General features: G+C 31.2%; 1 protein-coding gene across 3 annotated transcripts; it reads right to left on the bottom strand.

Moving 5' to 3' along the window:
• Positions 1 to 1,606: 1,606 nt before the first annotated feature.
• On the bottom strand, positions 1,607 to 13,559 carry LOC134716268 (polyadenylate-binding protein-interacting protein 2-like). 3 transcript variants are annotated; one of them, XM_063579147.1, is made up of 4 exons: positions 13,537 to 13,559; positions 6,294 to 6,468; positions 5,533 to 5,631; positions 1,607 to 5,030 (listed from the first exon to the last, which is right to left on the bottom strand). In XM_063579147.1, exons 1-4 carry the CDS (start codon positions 13,542 to 13,544, stop codon positions 4,971 to 4,973), a joined length of 342 nt encoding a protein of 113 aa, XP_063435217.1. In that variant the 5' UTR covers positions 13,545 to 13,559; the 3' UTR covers positions 1,607 to 4,970. The 3 variants fall into 3 exon arrangements, with proteins under 3 accessions (XP_063435217.1, XP_063435218.1, XP_063435219.1); XM_063579148.1 differs by lacking the exon at positions 13,537 to 13,559 and adding an exon at positions 7,640 to 7,777; XM_063579149.1 differs by lacking the exon at positions 13,537 to 13,559 and adding an exon at positions 7,640 to 7,761 and having other exon boundaries at positions 6,294 to 6,438.
• Between the last annotated feature and the right edge of the window lie 5,602 nt (positions 13,560 to 19,161).

The following is a 19,161-nucleotide window of genomic DNA, read 5'->3' as shown; positions in this document are numbered from 1 at the left end:
AGTTCGTTTCTGTGTGTTATATTCTAATGTTGTGTTTCCGTTAGGTCGTTTGTTTTCTATTATATTTGAGTGTGAATTCACATTACTTTAGACGTGTCACGGTACTTTTCTATCCCAAATTGATGTATTTGGTTTTTATGTTATATTTGTTATTCTCATCGGGTTTTGTCTAATGCTTGGTCCGTTTCTGTGTGTGTTACATTTTAATGTTGTGTCCTTGTTCTCCCCCTATATCTAATACGATTCCCTCAGTTTTAGTTTGTTACCTCGATTTAGTTTTTGTCCATAGATTTACGAGTTTTGAACATTGGTATACTACTGTTGCCTTAATGTATACAGCATAGAATCATGCCTATTGAATTAACACTACAACTATAATTCTGTTCTCGTAATTTTTATAAATCTTTCGCTTTAAGATAGTCAGCTTAGAGCATTTCTTAAGGTAAATCCATTAAAGTGCTTTGGATGCATGCAATTAATACACTGATGTTTCCATTTTTTTATGTCAGTAAATGGTATCTGTAACCCAGCTGTTTGTAAAAGGTTCAGTGTAAATCATGTTGCAGTGTTTTTGCCTTATAGCATGTTTTGAAAGGAACAAAATTCTGGTGTAGTTCATCATAGGTCAATGTCTTGTTAATGAGGCTTTCGTATATACTGTTTAAAATAGACTTATAGGGTGTACATATGTAGTATTAAATACAGATGTCACTTTGCATAATTTGTCTCCAATGTTGTTGGTTTATTTTGGCATAAAACCATATACATTTAGAGTTTTTACCATCTTAAATACATCAAATTTGGGTGTGAAGGCCAATGAAACTTTTATTCATTCGAGACCATATAAACTTAGAGCAGTAGTTATCAATGTTCAAATCACATTGCTGCATACATATCGGAAACCTCTAAATCATTTCTACGTTTTTTTTCTTATATCTATGGACTACATTTACTACAGCTTACTGGTTTTTGTCTTAGTATGGATTGACATGCACGTGATTTGATAAGGATATCTGAACATTCTATGTTTCTATTAAAGAAACACAAACACTCTCTGTATTTTACCAGTATACACTAATGTGACAAAGAAGTTGAACTGTGAGATATTGAATTTTCCCTTATGGTACCCATGTTATAAGCATTTGGTAAACACAAGTGAGTGATACAACAAAGGTGTAAACATATTACAAGGGATAGAATGCTTACATGAAGGTTAGTGCAAATTTCAGTATTTTCTGATTTGCATTCCAAAGGGTGACAGTTTTATGCATGTCCATTTATGTTACAGTACATAAAAGTATTCAGATAACTGGAAATTGATGTGTGATTAATGGAAAAAAAATTATCACAAAATGATTCATACATTTTTTTTAAATTTTAGGTCCTGAAAAAAAGTTTGATGAATATTTCATAAATGACAATTTTGCCGTAGAATACACAAGTCTTTGTTTAGCTAGAAATTGATAAGAAGAATTGGTAAATACTGCTTTTCCATTTGACAAACAACTTAAACATCAACGATTTGTATTTCTTGCGAGTTTTCCTTGAACATTAATATAACAACCAAAACAAGATGATACCTAAAGAATAAACAAACAACAATGACTCATTTTTAACAAGTTTAATAACAGGTACAAATGTATATTAAAGCACATATCAACAAACATAAAGATTGTTGTCAATTGTAAACATATAATAAATGCATCAACATTCATTGCACTAAATCAAGTTTTGGCTATCCTTGATTATTATGGCTATGAATGATTTTCAAGTCTCAGATTATCTCCCCTTTTAAAATAGATTGTTCAATGTATTTAAATTTTCCTCTTCAAAATTAGCACTTTAATGGTATTATTTTGAAGGACAGTATTTGTGAGTACTTCCAGTTACACTGTAATTACTGCTTAAAAACAATCCTTTTTAACTAATTTAAACATTAAGGGTCTTTCAAATCTTGCACAATAATTTGACCACAAAAAGTAAACATTTTGACAAACCTTATCATTTCTTATACAGTCATGACAGTGGAATACAAATAACATGAGCCCAATAGATTCTAAGGACATGTGCTAGACCCTTTATCATAAATTTCAAATAAATTATTGTTCAACTAGCATATATTTTAATAATTTAGATAAATTTAAGAATAAATCAATGGCATTATGCTTTGTCCAAAAGTGAGTTAAAAATATCAAAGGGGGATAATCTGAGCTTTAATCATGATTAATGATAAATGATTTGTTCCAGAGGTCATACATTTATAATGTACAGACCTCATAATTACATCAAAATAAAACTGGCCTTTTGGCTGCTTATACATAGTGCATAAAATAATCTACTATCCAATTAAATTCTTTCCTCTCAATAGCTTGAAGAAAATGAAATAACTATTTTTCAATACATTATATGCAAGAAGAGTAAAAAACATCTAACAGAACTATGTTCTAAATATTGATAATTTAATCAAAATTATTAACATAATTCTTATTTTAATTTTAGCTAGAAGGTACTGATCTGGACATAAATTCCAGCAACAATCCATATATCTTTGTTTTTTAGTTGACCCATTTTATCATGTGTATAGCAAAAAATATTATTTTTAACAAAACCTAGGTTAAAACAGGTAGTCTACCAAAAGAACATTATTAACAAATTTCATTAAGTTATCTACAATAAGAATGAATAAAAGCCTGAATATATTTCAATACAAGTATATAGTCCTAACATAGATTTTATGAGAAAACTTGAGAGGTGCAAATTTCATCTCTGAAAAAAAGTCTTAGATGTGTTTCAAACAATTTTAAGTGAACATTCTCGCTGGAATAACATTCATCCTATTTTCATCAGTGTAGCAAACTAAATATTTTAAAAGAGACATTTTGCTTTGTTTCTACCCAAAGCTTTTTTTCATTTCGGAACCTTTTACAAAACTTATCTTTGCCTAATCTTTTTAAATTTGCACCTGCCAATGTTACCTCTTAAAGTTAAAAAGGAAAAGGAAAACTGCTTTTTTTTTCATTAATAAATTATCATTTTTTAAAGTATTTTACAAAATCTTTTTTTTTTTTTATAAGTTTCCTTCTTTATAAAACCTAACCCCTCTAAACATGGTATAAGTGTATTTAATCAAATACAGTCCTACAAAATGGGACAAATTTTAGATAATATAGGCAGAAACCTACCATATACAAGTGTCGAATGTAAACCTGTTTAGAGAGGTTTTAAATACAAATTTAACCTTTAAAAATACACACATAAAAAATACAATGATCCCAAAAAGTTATGTAACAAGCAGATTTTGAAGTTGAGTCAAACATTATTCAGAATATATACTGTTTGGAAAATGTAATTTTAAAAACAAGAGAAACCTTTGTTTTATAAGAAAATTAAATAACAAAAGTAGTTGCTTCCACCTGTCATATTAATAGGAACTCAAATGTCCTCCAAAGTCAGACTGTCCAAAAATGTATATTCTTCAAGAAAAATTGGGGTTTTCCCACTGTGTGTACTACTTTTGGAACCATTGTATCCTTTCCCAAGCTTATGCTGGATATCCAGATATTTAAGTTATAGTTATTTTTCTTAATTTACTATTTATAATTATCTTTTAAAGATATCGTCACATTTGAGATCAGTATATTAATATGCAATGTACATATCTCATTAAAGACAATATATACATATACATAAATAAAAACTTTATTCAAGTATCAACTTTAAATTCTTTTTAATTTTAATTTAATCTGGATGTCCAACATATCATTCTAACAAAACATATCTACATTCAAGTAAATCTGTATGTGCAGAATACATATAAAATTTATATAAAGACAAGCTATCGTTATTTTTATATATTATTTCAATATTTTTTATCATTTTTTTCAACACCTGCCATTGGTATGTTGGTTCAAGTAAACAAAAACATGAAGGAAGCTTTAAACAAAAATAATGAAAACAATATTACAGTACAGTTAGATGAAAAAATGCTGTCACTGAAATTATTCTTTAAGTAGGGGAACTTTTACATGTGTAATTGAATTGGTAAATTTTAAATATTTCAAGTATTACCAAATAATTTTATGTAAAACTATATTTAACCACAAATAGAACAATTTTCAAAATATTAACTATCAACATTAGACTGATGATGTAAAATCCAGTATTTCTATCAAATAAAATGAGTCGAATATATTTAATCTTATAACAGTTTTATTTACTTGGTGCATTAGCATCAATATTTTAAGATACAAATTGGTACAAAATTTTATCAAACAATGGTGTTTTTGTCTCTTTTAAAAGCTTCAAGAAATCACCTAATAAGTTTTACTCTAACTGTACTGTTAATTGAGGTTGTGGAAATAGTATTTATCTATACAATAAATAAACACATCAGAACGATTGGAAGACAAACATCATACATTTTTACTTAATGATGTGCGTATGTAGTTTTGTGCATTTTCAGCAATTAAAATGAGTGCATAAAACATTTTTAACCAAAGATTAAGTCTTGATCAATTGTATAACCATTCGTTAAATTCTAGAATTAATGCATTAAATGTTCCATATTTACTCTTTCAATAATTCAGTTTTATTCTTTTACAATTTTTGCATGATTATGTTATTGACAAGATTACATCTTTTAAATAATTTAAATGTTACAAATTATTAGCACTCATTTTAATTTTCTAGCAGACTTCCATGGTAAAATGAAAATGACATGTATCATGTATGTATGCTTAGCATACTCTGTGACAATGCAATGCACCTTTAGACTCTCACACTTAACATGCAATCATTTTCATACTCATACAATATCAACAAAATAGTATAAAATATAATGGAAAATAAACAAATGATGATGAATTTGGTGAGTGAATACTGACCACAAAGGAATGGCAGGAGTATTTTATAATGTTATTTGAAAGACAATCTGGCTTAGCACTTTAGTATCGGACTAGTCACTAATCATGCTACACACCAAACTTTGGAACAAATACAGGTGCTTCTGGATTTAGTTTACTATTTGAGATCTGAAATATAAAATGAAATATAAAATACTGGATGCCATGTGTACAATGTACAAATTTATCAGAGAAAATAACATGTTAAATTGTAAAATTAATATTTGTATACAGTATCAACGATAATACTTATTGTAGATTGAATTGTTATCAGTAATTTTTTTACTTAAGATTTTTTTTCTAAGAAAATGGCTTGAGGCCCTGAACTGTTCTGTTAATTGCTTTCATTTGTTAAACTAACTATTTGTGTAATTGATTGTTAATTGGTGTGCTATTTTGTGGCAGTAAGTTTCTATTGGAGGATACAAGAGTGCCTGGAAAGTACAATTGACCTTCAGCAGGAAAATAAGTATTTATTTTAGAAGGATGCAACATACAAATACATGTACATGTATTCTAAATACATTTTAGCCACATTTAATTCATTTGTGGGAATATCAACAATACGATGCCTTCACAGACCCTATATATGTACTATAGCTAGATACCATGTATATTAATATAAACTAACCTGTGGAGAATTAAAATATTGCCATTGGGCTTCCTCTTCTGCTAACATTTCATCAAAACAGGCTTCTAAAAATAACTCTTCCCAAAATTCTTCTTCTACCTGAAATAAGTTATGTTAATTATTAGTACACATGTAATTTAGATATGTAAATTATTTTAAATTTGCATGTAGTCTATTAATTCTTTTCTTAAAACTGGTTGAAATATTTTTACTCTATAGAATGGAATACAAAGTAAAAACAGGTTATAAGAAGTTGTAGGCTTAACAACAAAATTTCAAGGCGACTTTATCCAAGTTTGAAAAAAATGTACACTTTTAAATGTATAACATTATAACAGAAGTGGAGAAAGCTTCTTAATTAAACAAGAACTTTCAAATTTCATGTTCATCTAGAAATCAATGTATGTATCTAATGAGAAATGTCTACATTTTTCGTAAACTTATGAAGATTCATTATACAGTAACTATACCCTACAACGTCCTTTCTGAGTTTGAGTCATTTGGTTCCTAGTTGTCTCATTGGTAATCATTGGCAATCGCACCACATTTTCTTTTTTTTATATTGTAGTACAAAAATGTAGTTTCACTTGAATACTTCAAAATTTATACCTGAAATATTTCAGGATTTATCTTGTACATTGAAGACCTGTTGGTGACCTTCTGCTGTTGTTTTTTTCTTTGGCCGGGTTGATGTCTCTATGACACATTCCCCATTTCCATTCTCAATTTTATCAATCATCAATAATGTACATTTTTTTTACCTGTCTATCAAATTCTTCTAATTCTTCAGCCATCCATAAATAATCCGTAAAATCTACATCACTTGGTAGCGGCACTGGACGATCGTCAATGGTAAACCATATCTGTTCTTGTAATTTCAAAGGACGTCTCATATTTCTTCTTATTCTATATAAATATTCTGTGTTAGTATATAATCTGAAAAAGTATAATTTTCATCAGATTACAAGTTTTTTTTATGTCTGGGCCTTTGGTTGATCTATAGAAATGGGATTTTCTAATTGTTGAAGGCTGTATTGTTGCTTAAAACTGCTCTCATCCACTTTTTAAAATTTGGTAGCCCTACTTTTTTTATTGGCAGATTATACCACCTCCTTATTTTTAAACTTTATAGGAGTCTCTTAGTCCTAATTATTATGACGTCTTGGAAGGCTATTTTGATGTAAGGGGTCAAAGAAAGAAAAAGAAAATAGCCTTTCAAGATGTCATAATTATTTGTACTAGGGTTCTCTATAGCAAGGATTTTTTTTATAGAAGCCTTCTTATTGCGTACAAATCATTGCTTCAAGTTTTTTTTAATTTATTTGCTCTATGAGAGTCGTTTGTTTTGTTTTAAATTTGCAACAGAATTTGCAAAACAAGTACCACTGCTCTGAGTAATCTGGTAATTTACCTGCAATTCTCAACCACACAGAAATGTGCAAACTTTTAAAGAAAAGAGAAAAAACAAACATTGTAGACAAATTTGCTCTAAACAACAGGCGGTGCTTCAAAATTCCACCTACATGTAGCAAATCCGATCAATACAAACAGTCATTCTTTGTAAGAACCATACCCGAAAAGAATAGACTACCAGACAATCTCGTGTGTGCTAAGACAATTGAGAGCTTTAAAACTTTGGTTGCTCTCACAACGTTGGGACTAATTTTCCAGCGCCTCTCTCCCGTTGCCACTTATGCCATATACTGGCCCTGTAACGTATTTATTCAGATTCAGAAGTTTTATCCACTGGTTTTATCTGTGTTCAAAAGTGGCAAAATAATCAACTTATTGATGGCCGCTATTGCTAGAAGTAAATAATGTGCGATTAGATAAAGTTCAATGTGTCATTTTAATTTAAACATATTTATTTATAGTGGATTGGGAAACAAGTTTTGCAACTTATAATAATCCCTTTCCACTTTGCGGTCATTTGCCTTTTCAATAAGAAAATTCAAAACAAAGAACGAAATGTATTTGTTATCTCCCCTTTCACTTTGTCTGTTTTGCAGTGTTTACAAACATTTGACAAAATATAAGAAATACATAAATGTCACGGAACCAAACTGTTTTTCGGATGGCTTGTAATGTGACAATGAAGTGTAACTACCTGTGACACAAACGCTGTTCTGTGTTAAAGGGTTATTGTTGTGTAATTTCTGTAAAAAGTCGGGTTTCACTAATCAGACTATTGTTTATGACAGACTGTGTAAATCGTTTTTTATTCCACAAGTAAATATGTCCCCTCAGTTTACTCGAATTTGCAAAATTACCACAATAGACTTATTTTGTTTATATTTCATCGTTATGAATGTCAATTTATAACTATTTCTGAGCTATCATTTGTTAATTTCATTAAGATTTTAAATCACTTGTCGTCCGCGGCCTCGGCGTATGAATTTGTTGTAAACAATGTTTGTAAACAAAAAGGAAAGACAGTTCAAGGTGTAATACCGCGTAATACCACAAAAACATACAACGTCACATCCGCTTTCCGTTTACGTAAGGTTGGGAAATAACTTAAAAATATTGACACCCACACAATTATTATTAACCACACTACATTTGCCTGACAATTGCCTAATAAATTAAGATTTATCTGTTCCTAATTAGTTGAGTGTTGTGTTCAATTATTTTTTTGTAAATAATCTATTCTTTTTACACTTATGTGTTATATAAAAAAAAGAAGATGTGGTATGATTGCCAATGAGACAACTATCCACAAAAGCCCAAATTACACAAATTATGTCTATATATAATCATATAGCCCCACTATACTAAATCCTTTCTTATTTTCTTATTTTAACTTATTTTATTATGATATAGCTCTTTAAATACTGACCCATACCTGAGACTAGTAGTCTCAGCCCATACTGACAATATTACAATAAACTAGGATCTTATAGTAGTACATGTATATGTTTAGACAGAGGGTCCTTATTTTTTAATGGCTTAGAAAAAAGAAAAAGGGGTTCATATCCGTCGTGGTACTCAAGTAAGGGGGCAGAGCACAGATACTTGTCTCAGGAAAAAATATTCCGATTTACCGTAATACCATATCAGAGACATATATACACATATATAGTGTTATATTATTAAAGGTATACAGGATTTTTTGCCTGTGTGACAAAGGACACTCTTTTTTGCTCTAAAAAGAACAACACGGTATTTTTTTGTTTTCGTTCAATTTTTATCGTTTCGCATCATTTCTTGTAATATATGAAGAGGGGGGGGGGGGTAGGACCTCTATCGGGACTTCGGGATCGGGTGTTTTTAATTTTTTAAGCTCGGGATTTCGGGATTGACCCTTTCGGGATCCGGGAATTCTTTTTTTCGAATTTCGGGACCTCGGGATTTCGTGTTTTTAAGTGCCGGGATTTCGGAATTTCTTGTTTTTACTGAAGCCCGGGAATTCGGGATCAGGACCCCTCCTACCCTCCCTCTATGAACATATATAACTATGAATATAAATATATTAGAAACAACTTGTATTTGCTATTTACTATCACTTCCAAGTTTACTATCCACAGTGGTTAGAAATATCACTAGACTTCTTCTTTTTTCAGACAAAATATACTAATATCAGTTTCGGCAATTGCCGTAATTCAAAATCAAAATTTGGCAAAACTGCCTCAAAGTACGATTAAACTAATACACATTTTTATCCGGTATGGTAAAATCTTTATTTTTACAATAGTCAATAATTGACTTTTCTTCATGTCACGTGACAGATAAAATCTTTATCAAATATTTATTATACAAATTGAATTATGATAGTATAGCCTTTGTATATGACGGAGGTCAATGCTAGGATCATTATATCCAATATACCGACAATGATCCGAGCAATGATCCATATACATCATCGACTATAGTTCGTAACTTTATGTCATAGATAAGATAAGATATTTTATTGGTTTAAAATCCAAAATTACAGGATTGATACCAAGACAATACACATTGGTTATAAATATAAGAGAATTATCTCATTGATTAGTACCAGAGACATATATACAAATGTCTCTGTTAGTACCACATTTTTTATTTATACCTTGAACTAAAGAAATGCCAGAGTTGTCTTTCTTCTAACAGATAATATTGGTTAACATTGCTTTCGTTATACCTATTTAAATGTTAGTATAGATTACCACAGTATACATTACGAACAAGTTATGATCACAATCTTGTCACCGTCTGTCACATGCTAATAATCATCGTTTTGACAAATTCTTATCAATACCGTCACATGTCTTTTTGGATTTTTTTCTCTCTTTTTTTCAACTACAAATTTTTACTAAAACATAAACCGCTATCCGTCCAAGGGTGGCAATCGTTCAATGTTTTAAGATTCAAGTGGTTAATTAAAATCGACTTGATCTAGTTTTGGTCCAGAAAATGATGAGAGAAAAACGATGGATCAGACATATACCCCCTCATCCTAGTCGCACAAGACGCTCACCCCTCAGTGTAGCATCGTCGTCGAGGTCAGTTGAAAAGTAATATATCCCCTCACCCTAGTCGCACAAGACGCTTACCCCTCAGTGTAGTATCGTCGTCGACGTCAGTTGAAAAGTAATAATCAATGATCCCCGTGATCTATTGTTCTCCGCGAACCCTTGTCAATGAGACGACTATCCATCAGATTTAACATGACTGAGTGAATTATAAGCCACCAAACAGCCTTCAACAATGAGAAAAAACCACTATCGTAAAGTCGCGGCTATAATAAGCCGCATCATGAAAAATGTGAAACATTTAAAAAAAGAAAACTATATATATATATATATATATATAAACGAGTCTAAATTTGAAAACTACGTTAAAACCTATCATTGCGTTGGATAAAATCCGCAATTTTTATACATGTGCATGGAAAACAAATTTCGTTGTATAGAAGGGTATAAAAACAGCACAAACAACATTTTCCAAAAGACTAATAAAGTGAAAAAGTATATTTAAACAAAACGCATTTGACTAACAGGTCGAACAACTGATGTTCTTTAACCCTGCTGACTGCCATTGGCGATTGCCAAATAAAATTGATTACAAGATATATATATATATGGACGGCTGCAGTGCAGGCGATTTGGTGTCACGATATCACAGTAGCATGGGTTCGAATCCCGGCGAGGGAAGAACCAAAAATTTGCGAAAGCAAATTTACAGATCTAACATTGTTGGGTTGATGTTTAGACGAGTTGTATATATATATATATAGTTGTATATATGTATATATATATTTATATTGTTTAAATATACTTTTTCACTCTTTTGGTGTTTTGGAAAATGTTGTTTGTGCTGTTTTTAGACCCTTCTACAACGAAATTTGTTTGACATGCACACGTATAAAAACTGCGGTTTTTATCCAACGCAGTCATAGGTTTGAACGTAGTTTTCAATTTAGACTCGTTTATATATATAGATTCTTACATTGATACCAGTGGATTATCGGATTTATCCAATCGAGATAGTTAAATTATCAATTTTAAAGTCCGAGCCGCCTCGGCGAGGACTTTAAAATTTAAAATTTAACTATCGAGATTGGATAAATCCGATAATCCACGAGTAACTATGTAAGAATCTGTTTCTCTAATGATTAAAAAGACATTTTCTTTTTTTGCTAACCGAAAAATCCCTTCGAGTGCCTTTCATATTGCACGAAGTTGTCAATTTCATTTACACCTGTTATCAAATTTTGATTCATCCAGCTAGCTAAAAAGGTCATGACCCTTTAAATCATCCAATGATCTTTTGAGATCACCAGCAACCACAAGTTGATTAAATTTTTTTATACAATGGGTTCGCAAAGGGATAAATTTCCATAGAATTAGAGAAATAAATATATATACGAGTCTAAATTGAAAACTACGTTCAAACCTATGATTGCGTTGGTATATGATATATATATATAACGGCAAAATTAATAAACAAAAGGAAAGATTTGCCGTGAAAACTGCCGGTTCCAAGTCCGAATAAAGGAGTAGGGAAGTAATTTTTCTTTTAATGAGCACAATTGTAAGTTTTATTTTTGGCGCAAATGATACCATGTATTTTCAAAACATGTGGCGCAAACGTAGCATTGGAGAACAAAAGTTGTGGCGCAAAAGGGCGCATTTTTTGCCCAAACGGATCTCTCCCACACACACATCATAGCAAAATATACATATAAAAAAAATGTCAAAAGTATTCAACAATTGAAACGAGAAAACAGACGATCTGAGTATGGTGTAAAACATTCAACGAAAATACAATCTGATGAAAAAAAACCAAAAAGAAAATAAAAGATAACCACTCAGTTACAGGATCCTAACTTAAATATCATGTAACTAAAACTAAAATATCAATCCTTACACATCCACTATCCAATATTTACTATCGTGTAAAGGCGTCATCAATGATAAGAGACAAACATAGTATTGCGCGAATTTCCCTTTTAATCGCGAAATAACGTTGAAATAATAAATGAAAATTACAATTTATAAACTTTAAAAGCAAAAGATGAAATATAACTGAAATACTAGTATTCAAACACCAACATGACCAAAAAGGGACCTAAAAATAGCGGAATCCATCTTAAGTCAACTTTGTCTGAAGGGGTTGGGCCTTTAATTTCTTTTTAACTTCTAGATTTATATACGGACAGTTTAGAACAGTATGTTCTGAATCATGCCCGTTCAATATAAATATATCATTTCAACCTTTCTGAGACATTTCCAGGTGATGGTAAAATTCTGCACGTGTTAAATTTAATTATTTTTTCTCTCTCTTGCTCAATCACGTAGTACAGGACGAATTAAAAGAATAGATTTCAAATATGTTATTATCAGAAAATAGCACAGTCAGCCCACCTAAGAAACCTGAACTTTATTTTATGTTTTGTCATGGAGCCTGCGATAAAGGTCCCATAAATACTATGTTTGACAATTAGCAGTTATTAAACGAATCTTAAATGTTTTTAATTTCTTTACGATTAAGTGTAATGTAAGGCGATCTCTAAATGGCTCTTGCCTTTTCTAACACGAATACCTTTCTAGGGTTTTACGTTTCATCTTAACATAAGCAATCGATATCTGAAACGTTTTCCCATAAATCTTACCGCAATTATTAAAGCAAATTGTATATTTTATGGGTGATATCAACATAAAAGTTTAATGTGGGATTTTTATTTCATTTCATAGGAAACAAATTATGAATACGATGCAGGGTTAAAAGAATCACTTAAAGTATGATAATATCTTGGTAATTCAACAGGCGCCGAATTCATAATTTTGAATTTATAGAGATGAAATGATCATTTTAAGATTTTATCTTCCAAACATTAATCTAATATGTTGTATTATTTATAATTGCCTGCGATAGGTCAAAGCTTGGGTAAACACTTGTATGGATCGTTAATTTTTCTTTTTAATTTCTGTCACTGATATCTAGCTTTATTGGTATCGGTTTTCATCTATGATATTCGAGGACGAAAGACGTTTATAGAATTTGCAATATTGTATTGGGTAATTACTGAAGAGCAAAAAATGGCAAAAGTGTTGTGAACGATGACCTTGCGAAATTATTTAATTTCTATGTACATAGATATATTGCTTAAAATTGTTAATATCGGTACGAATTTGCATTTTATTCGAAGGAAATTATAAGATCTTTATTTCCAATGCTATTCAAAATGTATGACATTAATCTTCTGGTATTTTTCCTATAGAAATCTAAATTCCCGACCACCAAGTCATTTGCTTTACTTAGATGACATCAATTTACTAAATAAAAAAAAAGATCAACACAAGCATATACTACCCTTAGCTTGGCATGTATTTCTTGAATAATCTTCAAGTTTACACTTCAGATAATATATATATATATATAACAAACTATAACACAAATTCCCATAAGTTTTGGCCATTACAATTATATATATAAGATGTAAAGATTTTTCCCAAAATATAAATTAAAGTAAACATACTTGCGAATCACTTCACAAAAAAACTTTGCTGAAAAAATACGTACACAATCATTTGCTACAGTGTGGTTGGTGCTCTGGGAAACTGATAGTCAACCAGCAGTGGCATCTACCCTGTATAATGAGTGACATAAATTTGTTTTGTCACCTAATACTCTAATATGAAGAACACTTAACAAGGATGTTTTTCTGACAACCACGTTCACTCTGAGTTTTTGTCAATGTACTATAGTATTTCTATGTGTATCAATCTGATGAGTTATGCCTTTTTTCAACTGATTTTTATAGTTCGTCCTTGTGTACATGTTGTACTGGTATACCACTGTCCCAGGTTAGGGGAGGGTTGGGAGCCCGCTACCATGTTTAACAAAGTCTCATTCTGTATGTATATACCTGTCCCAAGTCAGGAGCTTGTAATTCAGTGGTTGTCGTTTTAGTTTCAGTGACGGATCCAGCCATTTTAAAAGGGGGGTTCCAAACCCAGGACAAAAGGGGTTCCAACTATATGTCCCCATTCAAATGCTTTAATCGGTCAAAAAAAAGCCCCCCCCCCCCACCCCCCTTGGATCCGCCAATGCGTATGTGTTACATATTTGTTTTTCGTTCATTTTTTGTACATAAATTAGGCCGTCAGTTTTCTCGTTTGAATTAGCTTACTATGCTGTATGAGCTTTGCTCATTGTTGAAGGTTGTACGGTGACCTATAGTTGTTTATTTCTGTGTCATTTGGTACATGTGGAGAGTTAGCAGCTGGGTTCATCAGTACTGATCAGTTGTAATGACCGTGTCTATCTTTTATTTAGATGACTTGAAATTTCAATTTTAGTTTATCTTTTTTTTAATTGAAACACCGTTTGATATAGATTATGACTTAAATTGACTAGTCTTCAATTGACGATTAAATTTTTCGCAAGGTATTTTAATCTTGGATTACTCCAGTTTGCTTATATACGGTTAAAAGACTAAATTCGTATTGAAAAAAAAAAAAAATGTGCAAACGTTTTTACCAAAAGAGGAGTTCTTGTGTTGTGTCGAGAGCTTATATTTAACTGCAATCGTATTGTATAATATTTATCAAGTCTTTTGAATTCGAAAATCTAATCAACATTTCCTATTGAGTAAGTACGTGAGCAGAAACTTTGATTCCAGGGATGTCGAACAATTATTTAATGTTGTTATTCAGTAGAATATCGCGTGTCGTTTAATATTGCTGCCCGGTTTGAAATGTACGCCAAGCACAGCGACCTATATAAGAGTTCATGAAAGCATGAAAAAAACTAACGATTTTCTTATCCCAGGAGTAGATTACCTTAGCCGTATTTGGCACAACGTTTTGGAATTTTGGGTCCTCAATGCTCTAACTTTGTACTTTTTTTGGCTTTTCAACTGTTTTGATATGAGCGTCACTGATCAGTCTCATGCAGACGAAACGCACGTCTGGCGTATTAAATTATAATCCTGGTACCTTTGATAACTTTTTTACACTACTGGGTCGATACCACTGCTGGTGGACGTTTCGTTCCCGAGGGTATCACCAGCCCAGTAGTCAGCACTTCGGCGTTGACAAGAATATCAATTATATGGTCGTTTTTATAAATTTCCTGTTTACAAAACTTTGAATTTTTGGAAAAAAACTAAGGATTTTCTTATCCCAGGAGTTGATTACCGTAGCCATATTTGGCACAACATTTTGGAATTTTGGGCCCTCAATGCTCTTTGACTTTTTACTTTTTGGCTTTTCACCTGTTTTTATATGAGCGTCACTGATGAGTCTTATGTAGGCGAAACGCGCGTCTGGCGTATTAAATCAGAATCCTGGTACATTTGATAACTATTTCATATTAGATTTGAAACTTAAAGCTTTCACTCAGTTCTTATATACGATTATATGAAAATAAAACGGAAACAATATGATACTGTAAAAAGGCTCGCAGTTTCTTGTTGAGAGTAATTAACCTGCTGATATAGAAAGTATGCCATCATACATTCTGAAAAAATGGAGACTGAACTTGCAGCAGATTCCATATAAAAACGAACAGTGCAAGTAGACTTATTGTAGTAAATGTCTTATTGATAATACTGAGATCGCCATTTTTTGAGGATTTCGATCTCGCATTAAATATGATTTATTTGAAAAGAGATAAACATTTGATAATTGTCATTAAAGAATATGAAATTACCTTCTAGAAAATTGGGAGCACCCCTGTCGACAGACATTTATTTTATCATTTTATGTCTGGAAAAACTCCCACCTTCTCTAAATTACGCTAGTCTTCTGAAATTAGGAATAAATCTCCATCTTTTTCATGCTGTTCTACCAAGATAGTGTCAATTTAGTTTATCTTAAATAATTTTGGGCAGAAATGAAGTTATAAAATTATAATTTATAAACGATATTAACACAAAAAAGTTATTTGTTAAACAGCTTGATAGTTTATGTTCGCTGTAACATGTGGAATCTGGTTTAACATATGATTATTAACTACTTTTCGACTCCATCTTCACGTACAAGTTTACGAGATATGCTCCTGTAATGCACGAATGGCCACAATCAATTGAACAAGACATACGCCTAAGAAATCCAATCGTTTGACTATCACCAAATTTGACTTGTCACATGCCTTTCTGATGACGTAGTAAGCAATATGACAGACGCAACTAATGTAACAGGAACTGTTAAACATTTTCGAACGCATCTGATCATGCCTTAATATATCAATCTGTGTATTATTTTATGATTGTTGCTTGTCACTTAATTGTCAATTCTATAAGATGTACAAGGTACGTCGATGGAATGGACAATTATACCTTTTTACATTACTATCTTCATGTAGATGTGATACATTAATAGGAAGCTAGCTGTCGAATTCATGTTCACCGATTTTAGCCAAATTATAATGTTCCACTTAAAACATACTAAAACGTATATCCAAATAAAAAATGTCTTAAATAAACAATTTGATAGACAATCGGCTGTTGTCTGCTCTGTGGTCGGGTTGTTGTCGCTTTGACACATTCACCATTTCCTTTCTCAATTTTAGTTTATGATGATCAAACTAATTAACCATCGAGGTGACATCGCGAAGACCACAATAAACATCAAAATAGATATCAATAGATAGAGAACTCGTGCAATTAGATTTTCTAGGTTTGTTTGATTTTATATCAAATGTTAAAACAATATGTTAAAACTCGTTTTTACCTAGTATAAGTAAGAGTTTTTGTAGATCGAATCAGTCAATCAAATGGTGTACCTTTGTTTGACTTTCAATGTTTACATTCTTTTCACTTTTACTAGCAGAACACGCCTAACTCATGCGTAACCCATATCTAGCTAAAAGAGTCAATAAAAGTTCACATAAATACAGATTTGATGAGGTCGAAATCATTCCCTTGCAAATGAATAATAAATTAGCGATGTTTCTTTGTATAGTATAACAAAACTGAACCAAAATGACTGCTGAAAGCGAATTTCTATTTCACTATTTCATTTTCATTAATGATTAAACAAAGACGAAATCATATTTTATTTCTTTCAAACTCGTGGCTAGTGCTCCTTTAAACTGTTCACTTTTTACAAATGATTTGTTTAACAACAGCAAAATGCAATGTGCATATTCTGGTGGAAGATTTTACGGATGGTTTTCTTTCTGCACCATAACTTCACTGTATTAATTCATCTAAAAAGACATTACAACTTCGTATTCCAATTGCACACCTTCAGGAAATTTTTATACGTCCTCAGAGAAGGAAAAAAGTAAAACTAAAATGAAATAATAAGATTATCTAAGGACAAAAAATATTATTTATTATTTTTTTTTTACGCATTTAAAGAAACACCAATGACAAAAAGTTTTGTATGACAGATGGATATGATTGATTAAGTAGCTAGATATGATGGCAGTAAATATTTATCGTCTTTTGCAGGTGCGTGGCATTTCTTATATTACAGGGTGATGCATTTACTATAAACAAGATTCCAGGTCTGAAACACATAAATTTTGATTTGTGTATCTAGGGGGTAAAATTGTAAGTTACTTAAAATATTTCAGACCTGACAATTTCTATATATTAATGGTAAGACCTGAGCAAAGGGTTTCGACAATTATTAAAAATTCGACAGTATATGGTAGTCTAACGAAAAATGTAATAATGGATTGAAACCAAATTGTAAACAATTTACCATTTGTTCAATAATTCATATTTATACACTTAGAAAATATATAAGAGGAAAATGTTTTTTTTTAGGTGGAGCTTGGGTAAGTTTTATTCGTGAAGTGGCATTGTAAATTTAATATTCTTGTCATTATTATATTTAAATTGCATGAAATATTTAAAAAAAACTTTATGCAAATGGTGTATCCATACACGACAAAAAATTATCCGTACGCGCAAGCAAAAAAAACACAAAAAGCAAACGAATAGTGCTTGTATTGCCATTCTTCATCACAAAGTCACAACGAGGCCTTCAACACGGAGCAGAAAAAAGAAAAAAAAAGAAGAAAACTCACCTGACAACTAACACCGGTTTGAGTGTAATTATTTAAAAACAACTCGAATACACTTTATAAGATGTAAAACCACCAAAATCAGACCTGGTCAAAACAACATATCCTGTGAAGTATTGCATATTTAAAACAAAATAGTACCCATGCATAGTCGGAAATACTAAAACATATCATGCATGTGTTGCTTTCACTAGATCAGAAGAATAAATTATAAAAAATACAAAGTCACAATAACTACTAGTCTATAAGAGATGTGAGCTTTGAGTTTGACATTTTCATCTTATTTTCGACGATTTACAGTTGTGGTAACTTATTCGGCAATGCTTGTTTTATTCTCACGCAGGCAAGAGTTTCTTCCGATGTTTGAGAGATATAGAGGAAACATGCAAAGGGGATAGAATAGTAAAATATAATATATGTATGCATTGTCCTCGTATTATTTGTGTCGTTTGTCATTATTGTAAAGTTTTGTTTTATACAGTCCATCTAAAAGCTAACCATAGATTATGCTGCTTGTAAACTCGTTCGTCAACCTTTGGCAGAACTAAACAAAACAAAAAACAGCTAGATAAAATAGAACCCCACTTAATATCGCGGATGAATTAAATAAAAATTTATATCTATTTCATCAATCACTAAAAGTAATATTGTATCAATATTAAATATATTAATAGATATAAGTTATACCGATAGCGTAATCAGATGTGTTCATTAAAGATAATATTTTATAGACGTAAAAAAAAACCCGGTATTTTCCAGATGACAATGGATACGTTTCCCTGAACTTGTAAAATGTCTGGAAATAAGTAACCTCACTAGCGGTTGTTTTTGTTTCTATTGTCCTTTACGTTCGCTATAGGTTTTGTGTTGAGTTTTCAGATTGGTTGTTCCTGTAAGATTAATTCACAGCCTGGAAATTTACTGACTCCGGCGATTTAGCGGAGGACATATATGCTATCTTCTTTTTTATAGCCTGCCTAATTTCATTTTCTTTTTCTTCATCGAAGTTTATCCCACACCTCATGTATTCTCATTATTGAATAGCTCATATCGAAGATCGTTACAGATCTTCATCCAGAAATACTGATACAATAATCAGATGAAGATTATGTTTTATTGAAGAAAAAAACCTGGATTTTCCAGATGACAATCATCTTTTTTGTT

The sequence above is a fragment of the Mytilus trossulus genome, chromosome 4 (genome assembly GCF_036588685.1).
Source record: "Mytilus trossulus isolate FHL-02 chromosome 4, PNRI_Mtr1.1.1.hap1, whole genome shotgun sequence".
NCBI lineage: Eukaryota > Metazoa > Mollusca > Bivalvia > Mytilida > Mytilidae > Mytilus > Mytilus trossulus.
Note: the sequence above shows the minus strand (reverse complement) of the source record. Positions and strands in the feature narration are given on the sequence as shown.

Bases quoted from the DNA above. Each gene is read 5' to 3' on its own strand.
- LOC134716268 (XM_063579147.1), bottom strand. The intron at 5,632-6,293 runs GTAAAAAAAATG...AACTTATTTCAG, and splicing joins TAGAAGAATTTGATAGACAG to GTAGAAGAAGAATTTTGGGA. The intron at 5,031-5,532 runs GTTAGTTTATAT...TTTATATTTCAG, and splicing joins AATATTTTAATTCTCCACAG to ATCTCAAATAGTAAACTAAA.